At 36.7% G+C, this 16,956-nt stretch overlaps 1 protein-coding gene across 2 annotated transcripts; it reads left to right on the top strand.

The window, feature by feature from the left end:
* Positions 1-52: 52 nt before the first annotated feature.
* On the top strand, positions 53-16,165 carry LOC140340876 (uncharacterized). 2 transcript variants are annotated; one of them, XM_072426309.1, is made up of 3 exons: positions 53-194; positions 9,471-12,204; positions 15,607-16,165. In XM_072426309.1, exons 2-3 carry the CDS (start codon positions 9,521-9,523, stop codon positions 15,767-15,769), a joined length of 2,847 nt encoding a protein of 948 aa, XP_072282410.1. In that variant the 5' UTR covers positions 53-194; positions 9,471-9,520; the 3' UTR covers positions 15,770-16,165. The 2 variants fall into 2 exon arrangements, with proteins under 2 accessions (XP_072282410.1, XP_072282412.1); XM_072426311.1 differs by lacking the exon at positions 53-194 and adding an exon at positions 7,304-7,453.
* The last annotated feature ends 791 nt before the right edge of the window (positions 16,166-16,956 follow it).

Genomic DNA, 16,956 nt, shown 5'->3' on the forward strand with positions numbered 1-16,956 from the left:
CTATTCTCATTTTCATGAACGCTGCCTCTTTTCTTTCTCCAGCTGATGGATTTCTACATCATGACTACATGGTCAAAGTTCTTTTGGGAAATGCGACCACAAGGAAGTGAAAGCTACAAATAATGGTGTCTGTGTCCTAAAATATAAATCACACCCTGGAGCAGAAGAAATAGAAGACATCTCTAGTTTGTATGGTGAGTAAACTAATTTGATTTCTTTACAGTAGTGGAAAGTAACCTGTGGTCTTCTTTTTTTTTTTACCCCACAAAGGATGCTACAAGACTAGCATACTCATACCATATAGCACACATACAATGTCACACATACATTATGTCATGGCTTATCTCAAGCAAAATTTCATCAAGACAATTAATATTTTTATGTTCAGTATTTTTATGTTTTTCAGTATAGTTTTTTCAGTATTTCAATATTGAGTTGTTTGGAAAAAAAATATGCACAATTAATACTGGCAATGTTTGCACACATGGGCAGGTATATTTGAGATCAGATGTTCCACAACAGAGGGTACATAGGTAGACAGTGGTTACCTATAAAAAAGGTGCAGACATAAAGCTAGAAATTATGGGTATAAAGTTTGCCTTTCCAGTAAGGCATGCTCAGGAATGCAACAGTAGCTGTCTATCCCAAAATTCTTGGATAACAGAATTATAGAAAGCAAAGGAATGAGTTGGTTTATATAAAACAAAAAGCTTTAGATAACATCTTTGGATCAATATGTAAAACTTTAAGAATTCCAGACGTTTTTGATAAGCTTGAGCCCTGAAGGTTTTTTCCAAGATGTAAAATTTGAATTCATCCGTCAAATGTTAAATCTAACAGCTTAAAACAAGAGCTGTATGATCAAGAAGAGAAGTTCGAAAAAGCTAAATAATGTGGAAATGAAATCTTCCTTATGTTTCAAACGTTCTTTTGCAATTTATTTAGAGCCATTTAGTAATCTAAGCAGACTTATTGGATGATGTCAAGAGGGAACCTGAGAGTAATATGTTTCCAGCTTTAATATGGGGATTTGACATATTGATAGGAAAAAATATACATTAGAAGGAGAGGAGATTTCTTTGATTTTTGTTGCAATTTATTTGTTCTAATATTTTATGTCTTTTAGTCTGAGTTCCCAAGTTTGCAGATAATTGGCCTTTAATAGAAATTATGATGTATGTGTCCCATTCTAGTAAGTTCTAGTAAAGATCTGCACTTCCAATCCAAAGATCGGCACTGCCATAGTGGAAAGGCAAATTCTACTATATAGAGTAAATAAAGACCTATTCGGGTCAAAAACTGACATTTTTCTAATAGGATTGTGAGTAAGAGTCCATATAATACTTTTGGATTTGAATTGATTTGACCAATACTGATCTTTGCTGGACTTAGAAGAAACGTGCAAGAGCACATGGATCATGCACCTTGTTCCCAAATTAAGAAGTTTATAAGGCTTGTACTGCTTTCTTTCTGTGCAATGCAAGTGTCCTATTCCCCCTGTTTATTTTTTAGCCCCATATCATGAAGATTGCTGCTAGAATTAGAACACTAAGGATCACATCCAACAAATTAATCAACATTACGTTTTGAATTGGTAATAAAGGAAGCTGTATTTTATTTAGGTATTTTTATGTCTGCTTCTTATTTGAAATATTGTTTTTCACTTCATTTATTTAATTATTTCATTATTTTATTTATTCGTGACAAGTAACAACATCTTTCTTATTGAAGTTAAACTCTACTGGGAAAAGGATGAGGAAGACGTGCGTAGGATGTGGGAGAGCAAACAAGTGGTACAACTATATCTGATCTCTAATATGCATAACATGTGGGGGCATGTACAGTAACTTAGCCAGGTCGTAATTATTGGTGCTTTCCTGGGGATCACAACACTTATATTCAGGGAAAGGAAGCCAGGGGAAGCAGGCCCTCCAGTCTGAATTGGTCAGGGGAGTGTCGGGGATGGATGGACCCACGTAGGTGGCCTGTCTGCTCAGGAACCATTAGACCCACGTAGGTACCTGCTTGCGGGTTGTTGAGATGGCCAGGGTGGGGAAGGGTTTGAAGGACAGCTTTGGCAACCATTCATGGTCAGGTTCTCCAGGTATCCTTGCCAACCATGTGGACTTAGCTCTAATGGGGCTGTATGAGGCCCAGGTGGCTTCTGCAGTCCTGAGTGTAGGAGAATTGAAATCAGTAGAACCAGGTGTTAATAAATTGGCTACTTGCCCTTGATGGGGGAAGGGTTTGTAGTGTATTTTCCTTACATTGGGATATGCATCCACATAATATAGTTGTGTCAGGATCCAAACCCAGAGATGCTTCAGTGTCTGGCTGCAGCTCTGTCTACTGCACTACTTGAGGGTTTGCCTTTTGCACTCTTTTGAATTCCTTGAACAAAGATTATTTTTATTATACAGTATTTATTTAGCGCCATCATTTGATGCAGCGCTGTACAAAGTCCATAGTCATGTCACTAACTGTCCCTCAAGGAGGTCACAATCTAATGTCCCTACTCTTATGTCATTAATGTAGTCTAAGGTCAAATTAGGGGGAAGCCAAATAACCTAACTTTTGGGATGTGGGAGGAAACCAGAGTACCCGGAGGAAATCCACGCAGACACAGGGAGAACCTAGGACCTATTGCCAGAACATCTTGCAAAGGCCGGAATGCTAACCCCTGAGCCACCATGCTGCCACATAAAGATACCTTGATACTTTGTATCTTGCTAAACCTTGAACTCCTGGCCCCTCCCATGAACTTCCTATTTAAGCCATGTCTCTGAACTCCCTATTGCCAGAACATTGTGTTTGCCAATATCTTGCTTCCCATTGGTGACATGTTTTTTTCACTTTCCCTCCTGCAGACACAGCAGGAAGTGAAAGTCATCAAAAGTAAGAGAAATGCCTGATTAGACAGCTGTTACAGGAACAAGTGTTTCCATGGGAAAAGTTTCCCTCTATTCCTGACACAATTCAAAATTTTACAATAGACAACAGAAAAATAAAGACACAAAAAAAAAAACTTGACAGGGATATTACATCTTTGTTCAAAACAAAAAAAAAAGTTTTGGCTCTAGATACACTTTAAGTATGCATGATGGCCATTGTCATTGTCATGACCAATAATACTGGGATAACAGCACTGTTTTATTTTGCCTGCTTTTGGTCTGTATTTTTTTATGCTATAGAATTATTGTAGAGGTGGGGGACCCTTGTGTCACCAGCCTGCTTGGCAGAAATGTGTACAGGGTGCAGAGTCTACGACACCAGCCTCTGGATTCACCAGTGCACCCCTCAAGTGGTGATGGACTTTAGGAGGCAGTGCCCAGGTTTGGGCCTCTGTACACCCAGGGACTGGTAACTGCTGACTGGATAGGACCAAATCATGGTACATGAACGAAAAACAGAAGAGTAGTCAGGGGAACCAATGGTCAGGGCAGGTGGCAATCAGTAGTGGTCAGACAAAGATCCAGGGTCGTTGTGCCAAAGAGTCAGGATCAGAAACTGAAGTCTATGACAATAAATCATCCTTTGGAGGACATGAGACCAGAAAACAGTGGAGAGGATAAATTGCAAGATTTGCGAGAAGTGCTTATTTTATTAGGTGAAGTTTGGTTTCCAGTCCATGATAAAAATGCAGAAAAACAAATATTTAGAATTGTCTCTTGGTTGCCCTGAAGAAGCAGACTATTAGGTCTGCGAAACACGTCAACATATATTATGCTTGGAGGCATTTTATGAGATTTTTTATTATGTGGCTGTAAAACAGTTAATACTACTGGTAAATGTAAATGTGTTTATAATAATGACTGCTGGCATGATTTTAAAATTGTGCTGTGTATATGAGATGCCTAAAAAGTCCCTATAAATATATGCTAAAGAAGTTATTCTGTGTTTGAATATAAACAGGTTAAGTCACATTTTGTGCCCTAGGTTTATACTCAAGTCATAGCAGGTTTTCCATATTATAGGGTGAAGATCAGTATTTTTATTGGGCTTCCTATTATTGGGATTGGGACATGATCATTAGAAGTCCCTGTCTTCTTATGTTGTAATGAGTAGTGTTGATGTTCGAATTCGAGTTGTCCCTATATTCGACCTGAATATGGCTGTTTGAATTCGGGTAGACCCGAACCGAATTTTGCTGCATTCGACAGCAAAAATTCGGGAGGAAAAAAAAAATTTTTTTTTTCTAAATTTTTTTTTGTATGTGTTTTTTATTTTAAACTTGTTCTTTCTTTTATGAATCATAATATCATTGTGGGATTCCTGGACCGTGGGAACTTTATCTGGGAGTCTCCTTATTAAAGGGGGCTTCCAGATTCCAAAGTCCTGCTAAAAATGTTTATAAAAGCCCCCGTTGTTTTAAATGGAAGCTTTCATAAAAGCTTAAAAACGCTTGAAAAAGCCTTCATTGAGTTCAATGGAAGCGTTTTCCCGCATTTATCCAGCGCTATAATTTTTAAGTTAAATTACACAAACACACACATTAATAAAATAATTTTAAATGAAAGCCTTGTCCTATTTTTTACTTATATTTTAACCCTTTCAGGGAATAAGTAAGGGGATTTATGTACCCCTGTACTCATTCCCCAGGGTGGGACGGTGGAGATCTGGGAGTCTCCTTATTAAAGGGGGATTCCAAAGTCCTGCTAAAAATGTTTATAAAAGCCCCCATTGTTTTCAATGAAAGCTTTCATAAAAGCTTAAAAACGCTTGAAAAAGCCTCCATTGAGTTCAATGGAAGCGATTTCCCGCGTTTATCCAGAGCTAATTTATTAAATGTTGCTAGTAATGTTTAAAATAACGCTCAAAAACGTGCCTGAAGGAAACGTCCTGGTGTAGATTAGCCCATGGGAATGCAGTCCGTGTAGACTAAAGCTGCATACACACGTCCAATACACACGTCCAATAATTATCGTTAGAAACGACCGATGAACAACCGATTGGCCAAAAAAAAAGTGACCAAGGACGCTGACAAACGAGGATTGTCGCTGGAAATGAACGACCGCCACGATGGATCTGATTGGCCGACGATCTTTCACTATCTATTGTGTGTACAGTATCGTGACGTTCAGTGATCGTGCATGTTTCTGCGGTACACTTTCTCCTTTACATGTCCCTCCCTGCATCGTTCAAACGATTGTATCTAGTGTGTGGACACTGTTGGTGGATTATATATGAACGATCATATTGTTACAGCATGTACAGAATTGTGCACAATATGATTGTTCAAGTATAATCGTGCATAATCGTTGATCGGTCACAATCGTTCATTTTCTAACAATAATTATTGGAAGTGTGTACCTAGCTTTAGCCTAATATAGATTTGACAGGTGCTCTTTAATATTCATGTGAAGTACAGGGGTATGGAATAGTGTTATGTATCTTTTTACAATGTATCTTTTCATGTATCCTTTTATAATGTATCTTTTTACACCTGTTTGGAGGCTGTAGAAGCTCTACACAGTGCTGAAACAAACCCGAATTTTTCTCCTATTGACTTTAATGGTGTTCGAATTCGATGTTCGACCACACAAATTTTTTTGCTATATTCGAGCGAATAGCTGCCGAATCGAATAGTGAGCTATTCGACCAACACTAGTAAGGAGTATTCGTGTTCAATGGCAATCATAATTATTCTTATCAAGATTCAGCAAAATGTAGCTGAAATCTCACATTTTGAGTCCATGTTATTTCTACAGAAAAATAGCAAAACATTGTGGGTTTTATTTCAACAACAGAATAATTCACTAACTTAGAAGGCTGCCTTTAGTCTTTTTGTAACCTGCAGTTCTGTTTTTTTTTTTATATGCACAAAAGAAAAATGTTTACTCAGCTTACAAAAAGGAAATTAATTTGGGTACTAAATTCCATAAACAGAAATTTTGCAATTTGGGGATTTAGTCTCGTTTACAGTATAGCTGTAAAAGTCTTTACTGTAATGACAGCCCAATGAAAAATGTTTTACAATCTGAGAAACATCTTCCCTTTCATCTAGGCAGACCATTTGCATACCTGTAAATAACCTACGAATGCATGTTTTATATGTGAACTAATTCAAATATTCAATCCTACACTGAAACAGCAATCTTGGTCAATAACCTAAACAAAATGTGACTTACTATTGGCATGTGTTCATTGCATCTATTCATACATTATTTTATTTTATTTGCACTTCTAAAAATATGAAGTGTTTCTATTAGAATGTACCCAAGCATTCTCGACAATATGATCATTAGTATCCAAAACAGCTTAATCATATCAACCTGGATGTACATGGATATTTTAATTAGAAGAACATATTATAACTGATTGGGAAATATTGGGTGGCCTGGAATGATATGGCCATTACATACAAGGGCTTTAAGACGGACATTAGGTTTCTCATGCCTGTTGAGTACTGTCCATGTGCCAGAATGAAAACAGTGCAGTGAGTTGTTTGGGCCATGGGGTCCCAGGTCAGTTTGGTAGGGAGAGGGCCTTTTTGCACAGGGAGAAGTCTTTTTTGCACAGGGGCCCACTATGGCTACATCCACTACTGTGCACAGTAAGCAGTGGTGCTTATCATGGAGGCCTATCCCACCAAGAACAAATTGATGGGCCATAACATTGACTGGTGGATATGCAAGATTTGGCTGTCAATGCCTCCAAACTCTTCTGATTTGAACATTCAGGCTTGATGAAAGCTCTTTGCATAGGGCACACATTGGGTGCTGAGTGCTGTGGTCCCTATCACTAACCTGTATTGTACTACTGTGTCTTACATTGATAGATGTAGATTGGTGGAAGATGATGGCAGACATTACATAGCACACCACGGGGCATCAGTATTCAATGCTGAATTTACTTGTGTACTTTTTAGGTGGGGTGGAAATAATCAAACAGGCTTGGACCTTTTTTGGTCTAGGGGTATTTATTGTTCAACTTACAACTCAAACAGTAGGAAAGGGGGTTAAGGGATGCAGAGTTTCAGGCAAACAGCAGCTCCCAATCTAAAGGCCACTAAATCATAGTGTTACAGAACAACAATGACCTTTTTCACCAATTGTTTTAGGTATATATTATATACTATATTTACTGTCCTTATGTATTTTTACAATGCATGGAGGTGTGGGTGTTTTTTATTTATTTATTTATAGACATAAAATGGAGCAAAAAATTACCTAAACCTAAATTGTTACCTTACATAAAAGGATAGACTGCCTTCTTATTTTTTTTTTTTTTTGGGGGGGGGGTTAAAAACCTCCAAATAGGAGGTACCCACATCACGCATCCCATGAGGCTTCTGGCTGCTTCTTCTGTGCATGCCTGCCGGATGGCCAGGAGGAGCATTCTCTTTAATAAGGAAAGAAAAGGCGATTTCACGTATGCGCACTTTGTGATGATGTGGGATGAAGAAGGATTGCAGGACATCTCCAGAGGCATCGACAGATCTGTGAAAGTAAAGGTAAGTAAGGTTTTTTTTTTTTCCGTTTACTTCCGCTTTAAGTAAGTTAAGTAGTTTTCTAATCAGAGATTTAGAGAATGAGCCTGGAGTACTATTAAACATCATAACATGCAGCTGTACCATATTCCTGAATGTATTTGATTTTGTCATGTATATGTCTGTGTTGTTATTGTGTTATTATGTCGTATTGTAGTTGAAGGGTTTAGGTACTAACAACCTTCTTTTCTTTTTATGTATTACTTGTTGATTTGAGTTCCTAAATATATATCTAACAATGTTGCCATATATTTTATGTTTCTAATTTGTTTCCTAATCATCATATTTATATAGATATCTTTTCTGTCAACAATAGTACAAAGCTCAGACATAGGGTTCCTGTCATCCATATGCTGAAATGGTAATGTTCAAAGTGTGCCATCTGTAAATTACCCTCTCTAAAGAAATGGGTTACCCTCATTATGACAATTCCAATATCAAGCACAAGCAGGCTCCTGTCAAATAGCAATCTCCATGGGGCCCCATCTCTGACACTCTAGGCTTGATTTATTAAAGATCTCTAAGGCTGGAGAGGATACACTTTCATCAGTGAACCTGGGTGATTCAGCAAACCTGGGATGAATTTCTTAAAAGGTATTTGCCATTTGTTGGCAAATGTTTGGAAATCTGGACCATTCACTGTTCTAAAATCTTAGTCCAAAGTTCCTACGTTTGTTAATTCTGTATTGCTCCTTTTACCACAGGTAGTCCCCGTGTTACATAAGAGATAGGAACTGTAGGTTTGTTCCTAGGTTTAATCTGTATGTAAGTCGGAACATGTATATTATTTTAATAAATGCAATTAGGACAGATGTTTGTCTCAACATATTACTAGGCAGTGTGGTGTCAGTTACTGTATAAAGTCCTCACCGTGAGTTAATCACAAACAAAGCAAAAACAAAAAGACTTTATGAAGCCTAGACATTTATTAACTTCTAGAGCAAGCTGTGCTTTGAAATGCAAAAATAAACAACTGCATAGTTTGTCTTGGTCATTAAAGAGTTACAAGATATTGCAGAAGAGTTCAGTGACAGCCTTGTTTAGCAAAAGACTTCTTCTGCAAGTTATGCAAACCGCCCCAATCCAAGCCTCCATCCTGTACATAAGCGAGCAGGGAGGCCCAATTCGAATTTAGAAGTGGTCCGTATGTCAGATGTCCTTAACCCAGGGAATATATATATATATATATATATATATATACTTATGTATTATTATATTATATCTGCATCAACATGTTATTATATAAAAAAGTTCACTGATGAACAGGATTGCTGACAATCAAATTTAGGTTATGGAATAATTTTTTTTTGTAAGCTAGGTGTCTAATAAATATTTCATATGAATATGATATTTACCACTTTGTGCACAAAGCACAGCAGCAAAATACTAAATGTTGAATACCTCAATAAAAATCAATCTACAACAGATCTACAACTGACATGAAGCTGAATGAGAGATTGCACACATCATTGCTGTACTGAATATACAAAAAATAGCTTATATATATACCTTAACATATGTGTTAACATTACAATAATAAAATACATTTAATTAAATTTTGTTAGGTTTTATGTTTTACCCAAAAAATGCCGAACTGATTGTTCAACTTGTGATGTGATGTGATACATGTGATTACATTTATTTGTACTAGAAAACTCTTTGCTCTGCCTATCTACAAAGTGTCTACCTAACAGCTAACTCTTATTGCCCCCTTTTGGTCTGCTGAATATACAATTCAAAGTATTTTGCTATATCTTTTGATTACCCAGGATCACCCATGATAGTCTATCTTCTCTAGTTTTGAAGAGCTTTAATAAAATAAGGCCCCATGTGTTTAGGAACTCAGAGCCATTTTGGGGGGATAATTCTTTCAAGTGTGTTTGAAAGAATTAAACATAGATGGATGCATATAAAATTGAAGAATTGTTTTATTATGTGCCTTAAAATATATCTTAATATTGTTACATTTATTTTTCTTTAGATCACAATACTGCTTCTGTCTTGTTTCAAGAAACCATAAACTCTTCTGACATGAGCTATTCAATCAAGCATATTATTGTCTTGCTGACCACTACCATGATCCTTGTACCACCAATAACAGCCTTTGGATATGCCAAGTGCTTTCTGGTCTATGAGAACAGAGAGTATGCTAACTGCATAGGACAAGGAGTTGAGACTTTACAAGAATCTATCCAACATCTTCCAAATCAAACCTTGTGGTTAAATGTGTCATATAATAGTATTACTGTAGTGGAACACAAAGCTTTTTCTCACTTACCCAGGCTTCTGGAGCTTCGGCTAAACAGAAATAAAATTAATGCAATTCATTCTGGAGCTTTTGACAATTTAAACAATCTTTACCATCTGGACCTCAGCCATAATTTGATACAGTCATTGGAAAATGTGGATATGAAGGACTTGACAAGCCTACAAATTCTTAACCTTAGCAAAAATAGACTAAGAACAATGGAAAGTGTCCGTTTTATTTCCTTAAAGGCTTTGCAAGAACTTGATCTGTCTTTCAATCAGATTTCAGATTTCAGCTCTGTGGTTAATGCAGTAACAAACCTGAACACGCTGTACATTCTGAATATGAGCTCCAACTCTATAGCAGATTTGCGGAGTAACCAAACTCTGTTGGTCCTATCATCTCTGAACATTTTGGACCTAAAAAATAACTCCATTTCTGTATTGGATTTTAGCCAACTGTATATGCCTAATCTGACAACCCTCAATGTGAGAAGAAATAATATGACTTCAATAAATAAAAGTGCCTTTATTAATGTACCCAATCTATCAGATATTACTTTTAATGAAAACCCTTTAAATATATCAATACTTCTTCATCTTACAATTCCCAAACTTACTGAGCTTCACTGGTCAAGCATGAGACCTGCACTTGAATATGACCCATCTGTTACTTGCCAAGTTTTTCAGTCTTTCCCCAAGTTACAGGTATTGGACATCCAACATTCAAAAATCAATATCTCAAAACTACACATCATTGGTGGGTGCACTAACCTAACTTCACTTATTCTTTCGACAAGTTCGCTTAGAAACTTAACAGGAAAAGAACTTCAGGCTTTCAAGAATCTTGAGGTTTTGTATCTTGACAAGTGTAAAATTGAAAATATTCAAAAATCTACATGGCTTGGATTGGAATCACTTCGTACCTTAACCCTTGAAAGAAACAAACTATCATACCTACAAGACTTTCTGTTCAGTCCTTTAAAAAATCTACAGTATTTGGACCTATCAAAAAACCATTTTATTGTCATCAAACAAAACCTATTTGTAGGTTTAAAGCATTTAACCCACCTTATTCTGAGAGGAGGCAATATTGTTGCTATCTCTGCCTCCAGTTTTTTGAATGTACGGAATCTCAAGTACTTGGATATACAGGAAAATAATATATTTTTAATGAAGATGAGGTCTTTTCATACACTGAAAAAGCTTGAGACACTTTTATTATCAGGGAACAAAATTCACTCAATAAACCTGTGGGTATTTCAAGGGCTTAACTCATTGCGAACTCTTTCATTATCTAATAATTTTATTTACAAAATAAGTGATGATAAATTTACAAGTTTGAAATCTCTGGAATATTTAAATATAAGCAGAAACATGTTGTCGTTTTTCAACGAAAAGGATGCTAAAAGACCATTTGAGAAGCTTAAGCTCTTGAAAACCTTGGATATAAGTTATCAATCTCGTCGTTATGAAGACATTGCTCCAGAAACACTGTTTGAAGGCCTGAGTTCCCTTAAAAACCTGAACATGAAAGGTATTTCAGTCTCTGGTTTTATGTATGTTTCATTCTCTCCTTTAACAAATTTGACTAATTTGGATTTGTCAGAATCCTTTCAAGGGTCAGATCAAGATTCCACAGTTGAGTTTATTTACAAATTCCCCCAAGTAAGACATCTTACACTTGACAACAACAAAATCAAAGACCTACCAGGATATACTTTTGCTAATTTGAAATTTTTAGAGAATTTATCAATCAGGAACAACAAACTTAGAAACATCAGCAAAACATTTCTGACACATTTGCCTAACTTAAGTTATTTTGATGCATATATGAATCCTCTTTCCTGTTCCTGTGATAATTATTGGTTCCAGGAATGGTCACAATGGTATCCAAAGGTTCAAGTTCCTCTTATACAATCATATAATTGTTTTGGCCAAGTAGCACATGACTTGAATTTTGTAAACCAGGACCTCAGCTTTTGTGGAACTGATATCTCTGTGTTCTTTTTCATTGGAAGTTTTATTCTAACTTTGCTCTTTATGGTGACAAGCCTTGTGATGATGAAGCTGAAGTGGTCCATTCACTACTTTTACTACATGGCCAGAGTATGGTTTGAATGGAAGCTACAAAAGGAGGACAGGATTTACAAATATGATGCTTATATTTCATACTGCTCTGATGATGAAGAGTGGGTCATGAAGGAATTATTATTCCATTTGGAATGCCAAGGCAAAAGGAAATATAAAATATGCTTTAAACCTAGAGATTTTATTCCAGGAGTCTACCATATTGACAACATTCAGGACGCCATAAATAACAGTCGTAAAACCTTATGTGTAATCAGCAGAAACTACCTTGAAAGCCAGTGGTGCAGAATGGAGATTGAAATGGCTTGTTCTAAAGTTTTCTACCAAAGACAGGATGTATTGCTTGTGATATTTTTGGAAAATATTCCAGATTACAGGTAAAGTACATTTAAATAATACATGTAAGACCAGACTTTGTACTTTTACAGGGGTATTAAAAAGCTCTGGATAAGTCAAACCTTAATCATCATTATGCTAAAGAGTGGTGGTACTTTGCCTTGTATTTCGGTAGCAAGGTATCTAACTGTTCTCTAAGCACTTCCAAAAACATGGCTGTTTGGCTGTGTAAAACAATTGACTAAAAATAATGTTTTGCATGATCAGGGAAACATAAGGGATAAATAAAGAGTAAATTTTTTTTTGTGCTCATATATGGAGAAGGACCTGTAGACCTACATGAAGTCAGTCTCAACCAGAAAATAGAGGGTCGTTTATAAAAAAAGTGAATCTGAGATTTACAAAAACATTTCCTGGTGGAGAAACAATTACTGTCATTTAAACATATGGACCAGAGTGAATGTCGGATTACCTGATTTATAACTAGATCCTAAGTAAATAAACCTGTTTTGAAACATGCCACAGATAACACAGGGAATGGAGTAACTCGCCATTGTTTTGCTTCTCCTTATTGGAGAAATACTAGAGCTGGACCAGTTCAATATTTGTCAGCCCCCCTTGTGACAGCAACAAATTGTAATAAAAAATAATTATAACAATTAAAAGAGGCATAAAAATATTACACATTGCATTGTACTTGCACACCTGGAATGCATTATTTTGAAGGTAGAAAGTGAATAGATAACATTTATTAGTTTATCACCATGCACACAGTAATCAGAGGGAATTTTCCCAAATCAAATTTAAAGTATATTGTGTTTGTGTACATTAAAATACATTTGCGTTTTTTTGAACATCGTAAAATTTGTACCTGGCATTTTTTACAGGTGTAAATATATAATGTGTGGGGGTAATGTTTGGCTTAAAATGCACTTTAAAACATTAAAAATAATAAAAAAAACAACAGTTTTATACAGCCTCTAGGTGGAGGTCACTATCTGAGAAATTCCTTTTTTCATAAGCTAAAATTAAAATCACAATCCAAAGCAGGGGAAACTATAGTTACACAAAAGCTGCAGATCAAGAAATAAGAGTTCAAGTAATAGAAAACACTATTATCATAATGCAGAAGAAGGACAATCAAAAAGGCTGCATGACGTTCATATTGTCAGCATTTCTGCTCCAACTGCTCTCATAGAACTTTTCTGAGCTGGTGGTCCATGTGGAGGAGCCATTCAAATTCAATGCACCATTAATGTCTTTCTTTCCTGCTGTGACAGGTTAACCCCATTTAGTAATAAAATCTGGGCAATAGTCACCACCTGTGTTATTTGCCATTTTACATGTACATTCTAAAGATGGTATGTCAGTAAGGCCACAAACATACGTGCAATAATAGTTATTGGAAAGGATCTTTCACCATCCTTTCCAATGACTAGGACCGCACTGTTCTGCTCCATGGAGAGGGGAGGCGGAGAACAACAGAGCGGTACCCCACTGTGCGCTCTCCCCCTTCCCTTGCATTAGGATGGGTGGTCGTCCATCGTTTGTTGATCCGCCAGGATGGTTGTTGGGACGATGGACGACTGGTGCTGTACACAAATTCTCACCTGATATAGGCCCTGAGCGATATCACGTTGGACATGTGTACGTAGCTTAAGTCACTGAAAACAAAGGTTTATAACAGTAAGAGATTAAGAGAGAGATAAAACTTACCATATCATAAGACCACAATAAAGCATGTCAAACCCTTCTGTCACCTAATATGACTTAAAACTTGTACAATTCAATTGAGGGGGTTAAGTTTATGTACCAGGAAAGGGTGGTTAGATTAAGCATCAAGAAAGAGAGTAGAGGTTAAGACTAGGCAGTAATATGGAATTTTAGCACTAGAGTTGGTGTATCCTATTCCATACCCATCCATATCCATGAGTGCTATAAAGCCTTTGTTCATGGTTGACTGATTCCAGATGAATTTTGATTGGTTGCACTGGGTCACTGCACTTACACTATGGCTAAAATAAATTCTGATAGCTATAAATATCAATAGTATAGTAAATCCCTTTTAATGATTCACAGAGATATATATATTTTCCCCCACATTTCCCTTCACATCAAACTGTCCTCAAGCAGCAGATAGATATTGGTGATAGAAGGATCTCTGTATGTCTTTAAAGTCTATACCATGTCTATGAGCAGATTTTTATGTAGTTTACATTGACAGTTATTGTTGGGCGGTCCCTAAACGAGTGTTGGGATAGGTAAACCCCAGTTCACCTCCCATGTTGGCCTAGCCAAGCAGGAAGTCAGAAATACAGTCAGTTGCAAGTGGAGAGTCAGGTTCCCATTGCATCTGGCTACCTTGTTCACTAGCCATACCCTCTGCATGTACTTGGCTCCCAAGCTGGCTAGTCTGGCCTGTCTTTTGCACACAGCTTCATTGCTGTTTAGCCCAAACACAACACATACAGCACACGTCTCCCTTGCTGATTTAGCATAGGTCTGCCAGCAGAAACCCGCAGGGTTAGCCAGCAAGGGAGCCAGGTAAAGATGAAGCCTGGCCGTTTATTTGCAAGTGTCTCCCTAAACTTTCCACTTGCTCTGGGCTCTTTTGCTTGCTATCGCAAACTCAACAATTGCATCTGACATCTTTGCTGGTTTGCTCAGACCCTTTGACTTGGCATTGCAATGATGGAACTAGAAGTGCTGAAAATTTTAATGCAAATCTGGCTAGAAAAATCAAGAAATTCAACTGGATTTTGCAACCAAATCGACTGAGCTATACTTTATCTGGCAGTCAGGTATTGTAATTTCAGATCAGCTAAAACTCAGATCCAAGGTCAGATTACCTTAGATCCATGTCAAAACTGATCGGAACTATATGAACACCATTAGCTAGAATTTTTAGATGGACATGGAGGGGCCCAGAAATTTCTGATAGTGGCTCTGAACACAGCTATGTCATTAAATATTTACATGGTGACCACATGACTTTAATGGGCAAAGGGTTAGCGTATCATTAGGGCTATAGCTAAAGTTAGGCAAAGATTTACTGTTAGGTTTATCATAAAAATCGGCTTTTTTTGACCCCAGAACCATTTGATGATATTAAAATTAGCTTATCTAATCACCATAAGGCCTGTAAAGCCTATTTCAGTCTTACAAGCACCTTCATTGTGTCTTACCAAAAAATTTAAGTATTAGTGTTCTAAAAAGATCTAATTTGAATCCAACCCATGTTTTTAAATAACAGATCTAATGTGTTTTTTTTTTATTTGAAATCCTTTTACAATAATTCTGGTTTACAATGTCCTTTTTCATATCTGCCTGCTTTTTGGAAATTCTGTTAGCTATACCATCGGTTAAATTTTTGTATGATAAACATTCTTATTGTTTTAAGAAAAAGACAGATATCCTCAATATGTTCTTCAATTTCTCCTTAGACTTTCTGCATACCACAAGCTAAGAAAGCTGATTAAGCAGAATACATACATTACCTTTCCTGAAGATCCTCAGGGCCATGAATTGTTCTGGTTCAAGCTGCGGAAAGCATTAGACAAGGGAGTATATGAAGAGGACACTATGCAGCTCTCTGTGGATAACTGATCATGTTCATGATATAAAATTGTATTATAAAATTTTATACACAACAGTTACACAAATGCTGTAAATATGCTGGTAAAGTTTCTTTTTTTTACACATGCAAGTGATATATTAATAGTGATATAATAATAAGAGTAAAATAAATGGGAAAGATGAATATATCTTCCAAATGTATAGTAGGACCTAGCGCTCTGGATACATGCAACAGGCCGGAAGGCAGCCAAGGTCTTTACTGTTTTGTTTCTGCCATCCCAGTTAACACAAATGTACTTACAATAGACCTGAACATAAATATTTTCAATGTTAAAGGGAACATTATCAACATAATTTGTGTCTAAGCTATCCAAAAAACCCTAACTTTTAGCTTGGAATTTACCTTAAATAAAAGCATTGAAATATCTGGTTTGTCAAAGTTTCTGGGCTGCAGCAAAATTATTTCTAAAACTTCATAGCTGTATATATTAAGTGCAGGACCCAAGGAATGCCTGCGACTGCCTGAGGAATTTGGAGTGATTTGGTGATGTCCTTAATGTACTGATCTCCATGTTGGAAAATCTGATATTAAGAAGCAAAGCATGGTTTCTACCAAAAGCGTGGCTCCTAGCTGTTGGTAAGTAATGGCAAAGTATCAGCTCAAGAGAGACCACAGCCAATAGTGGTGGCTAGTCCGTTGCCCACTAAATGCATTTTTAACCAAAAAAGTTTGGTGTTTGGTGTCTTTAAGTATTTGATCCTAGAAGTTTGCCGTGGAGCCAGTGATGTAGATGGTGCACAGGGTAAGTATGTGATATAATGGGAAAGTTTACTGTGCATACTTGCTGATTATGGCAAAGGCTCTCTACTAGTGTTGGTTGAATATTTCACTATTCAATTCCACAGCTATTGAATTGAATAGTGAGATATTGTTCAAGTGATCGAATACTGAATTCGAACACCATTGAAGTCAATGGTGGGAGAATTCAGGTATTTTTAGGGACTATTAAGTCTATTATCGACTATTATCAGATTGCTCTTGCAGCCCTTCACTAGTTGTATGTGTTCTTGAATAGAATTTCTCTATCCAAGAACACAAGGAGTCCTGAGTTCTTGGATAGAGAAACTCTATTCAGGAACACATACTACAGGACTACAAAAGCGATCCTGATTGCTTTTGCTAGTAGTATGTGTTCTTGGATAGAGTTTCTCTATCC

The sequence above is a fragment of the Pyxicephalus adspersus genome, chromosome 11 (assembly GCF_032062135.1).
Source record: "Pyxicephalus adspersus chromosome 11, UCB_Pads_2.0, whole genome shotgun sequence".
Taxonomy (NCBI): domain Eukaryota; kingdom Metazoa; phylum Chordata; class Amphibia; order Anura; family Pyxicephalidae; genus Pyxicephalus; species Pyxicephalus adspersus.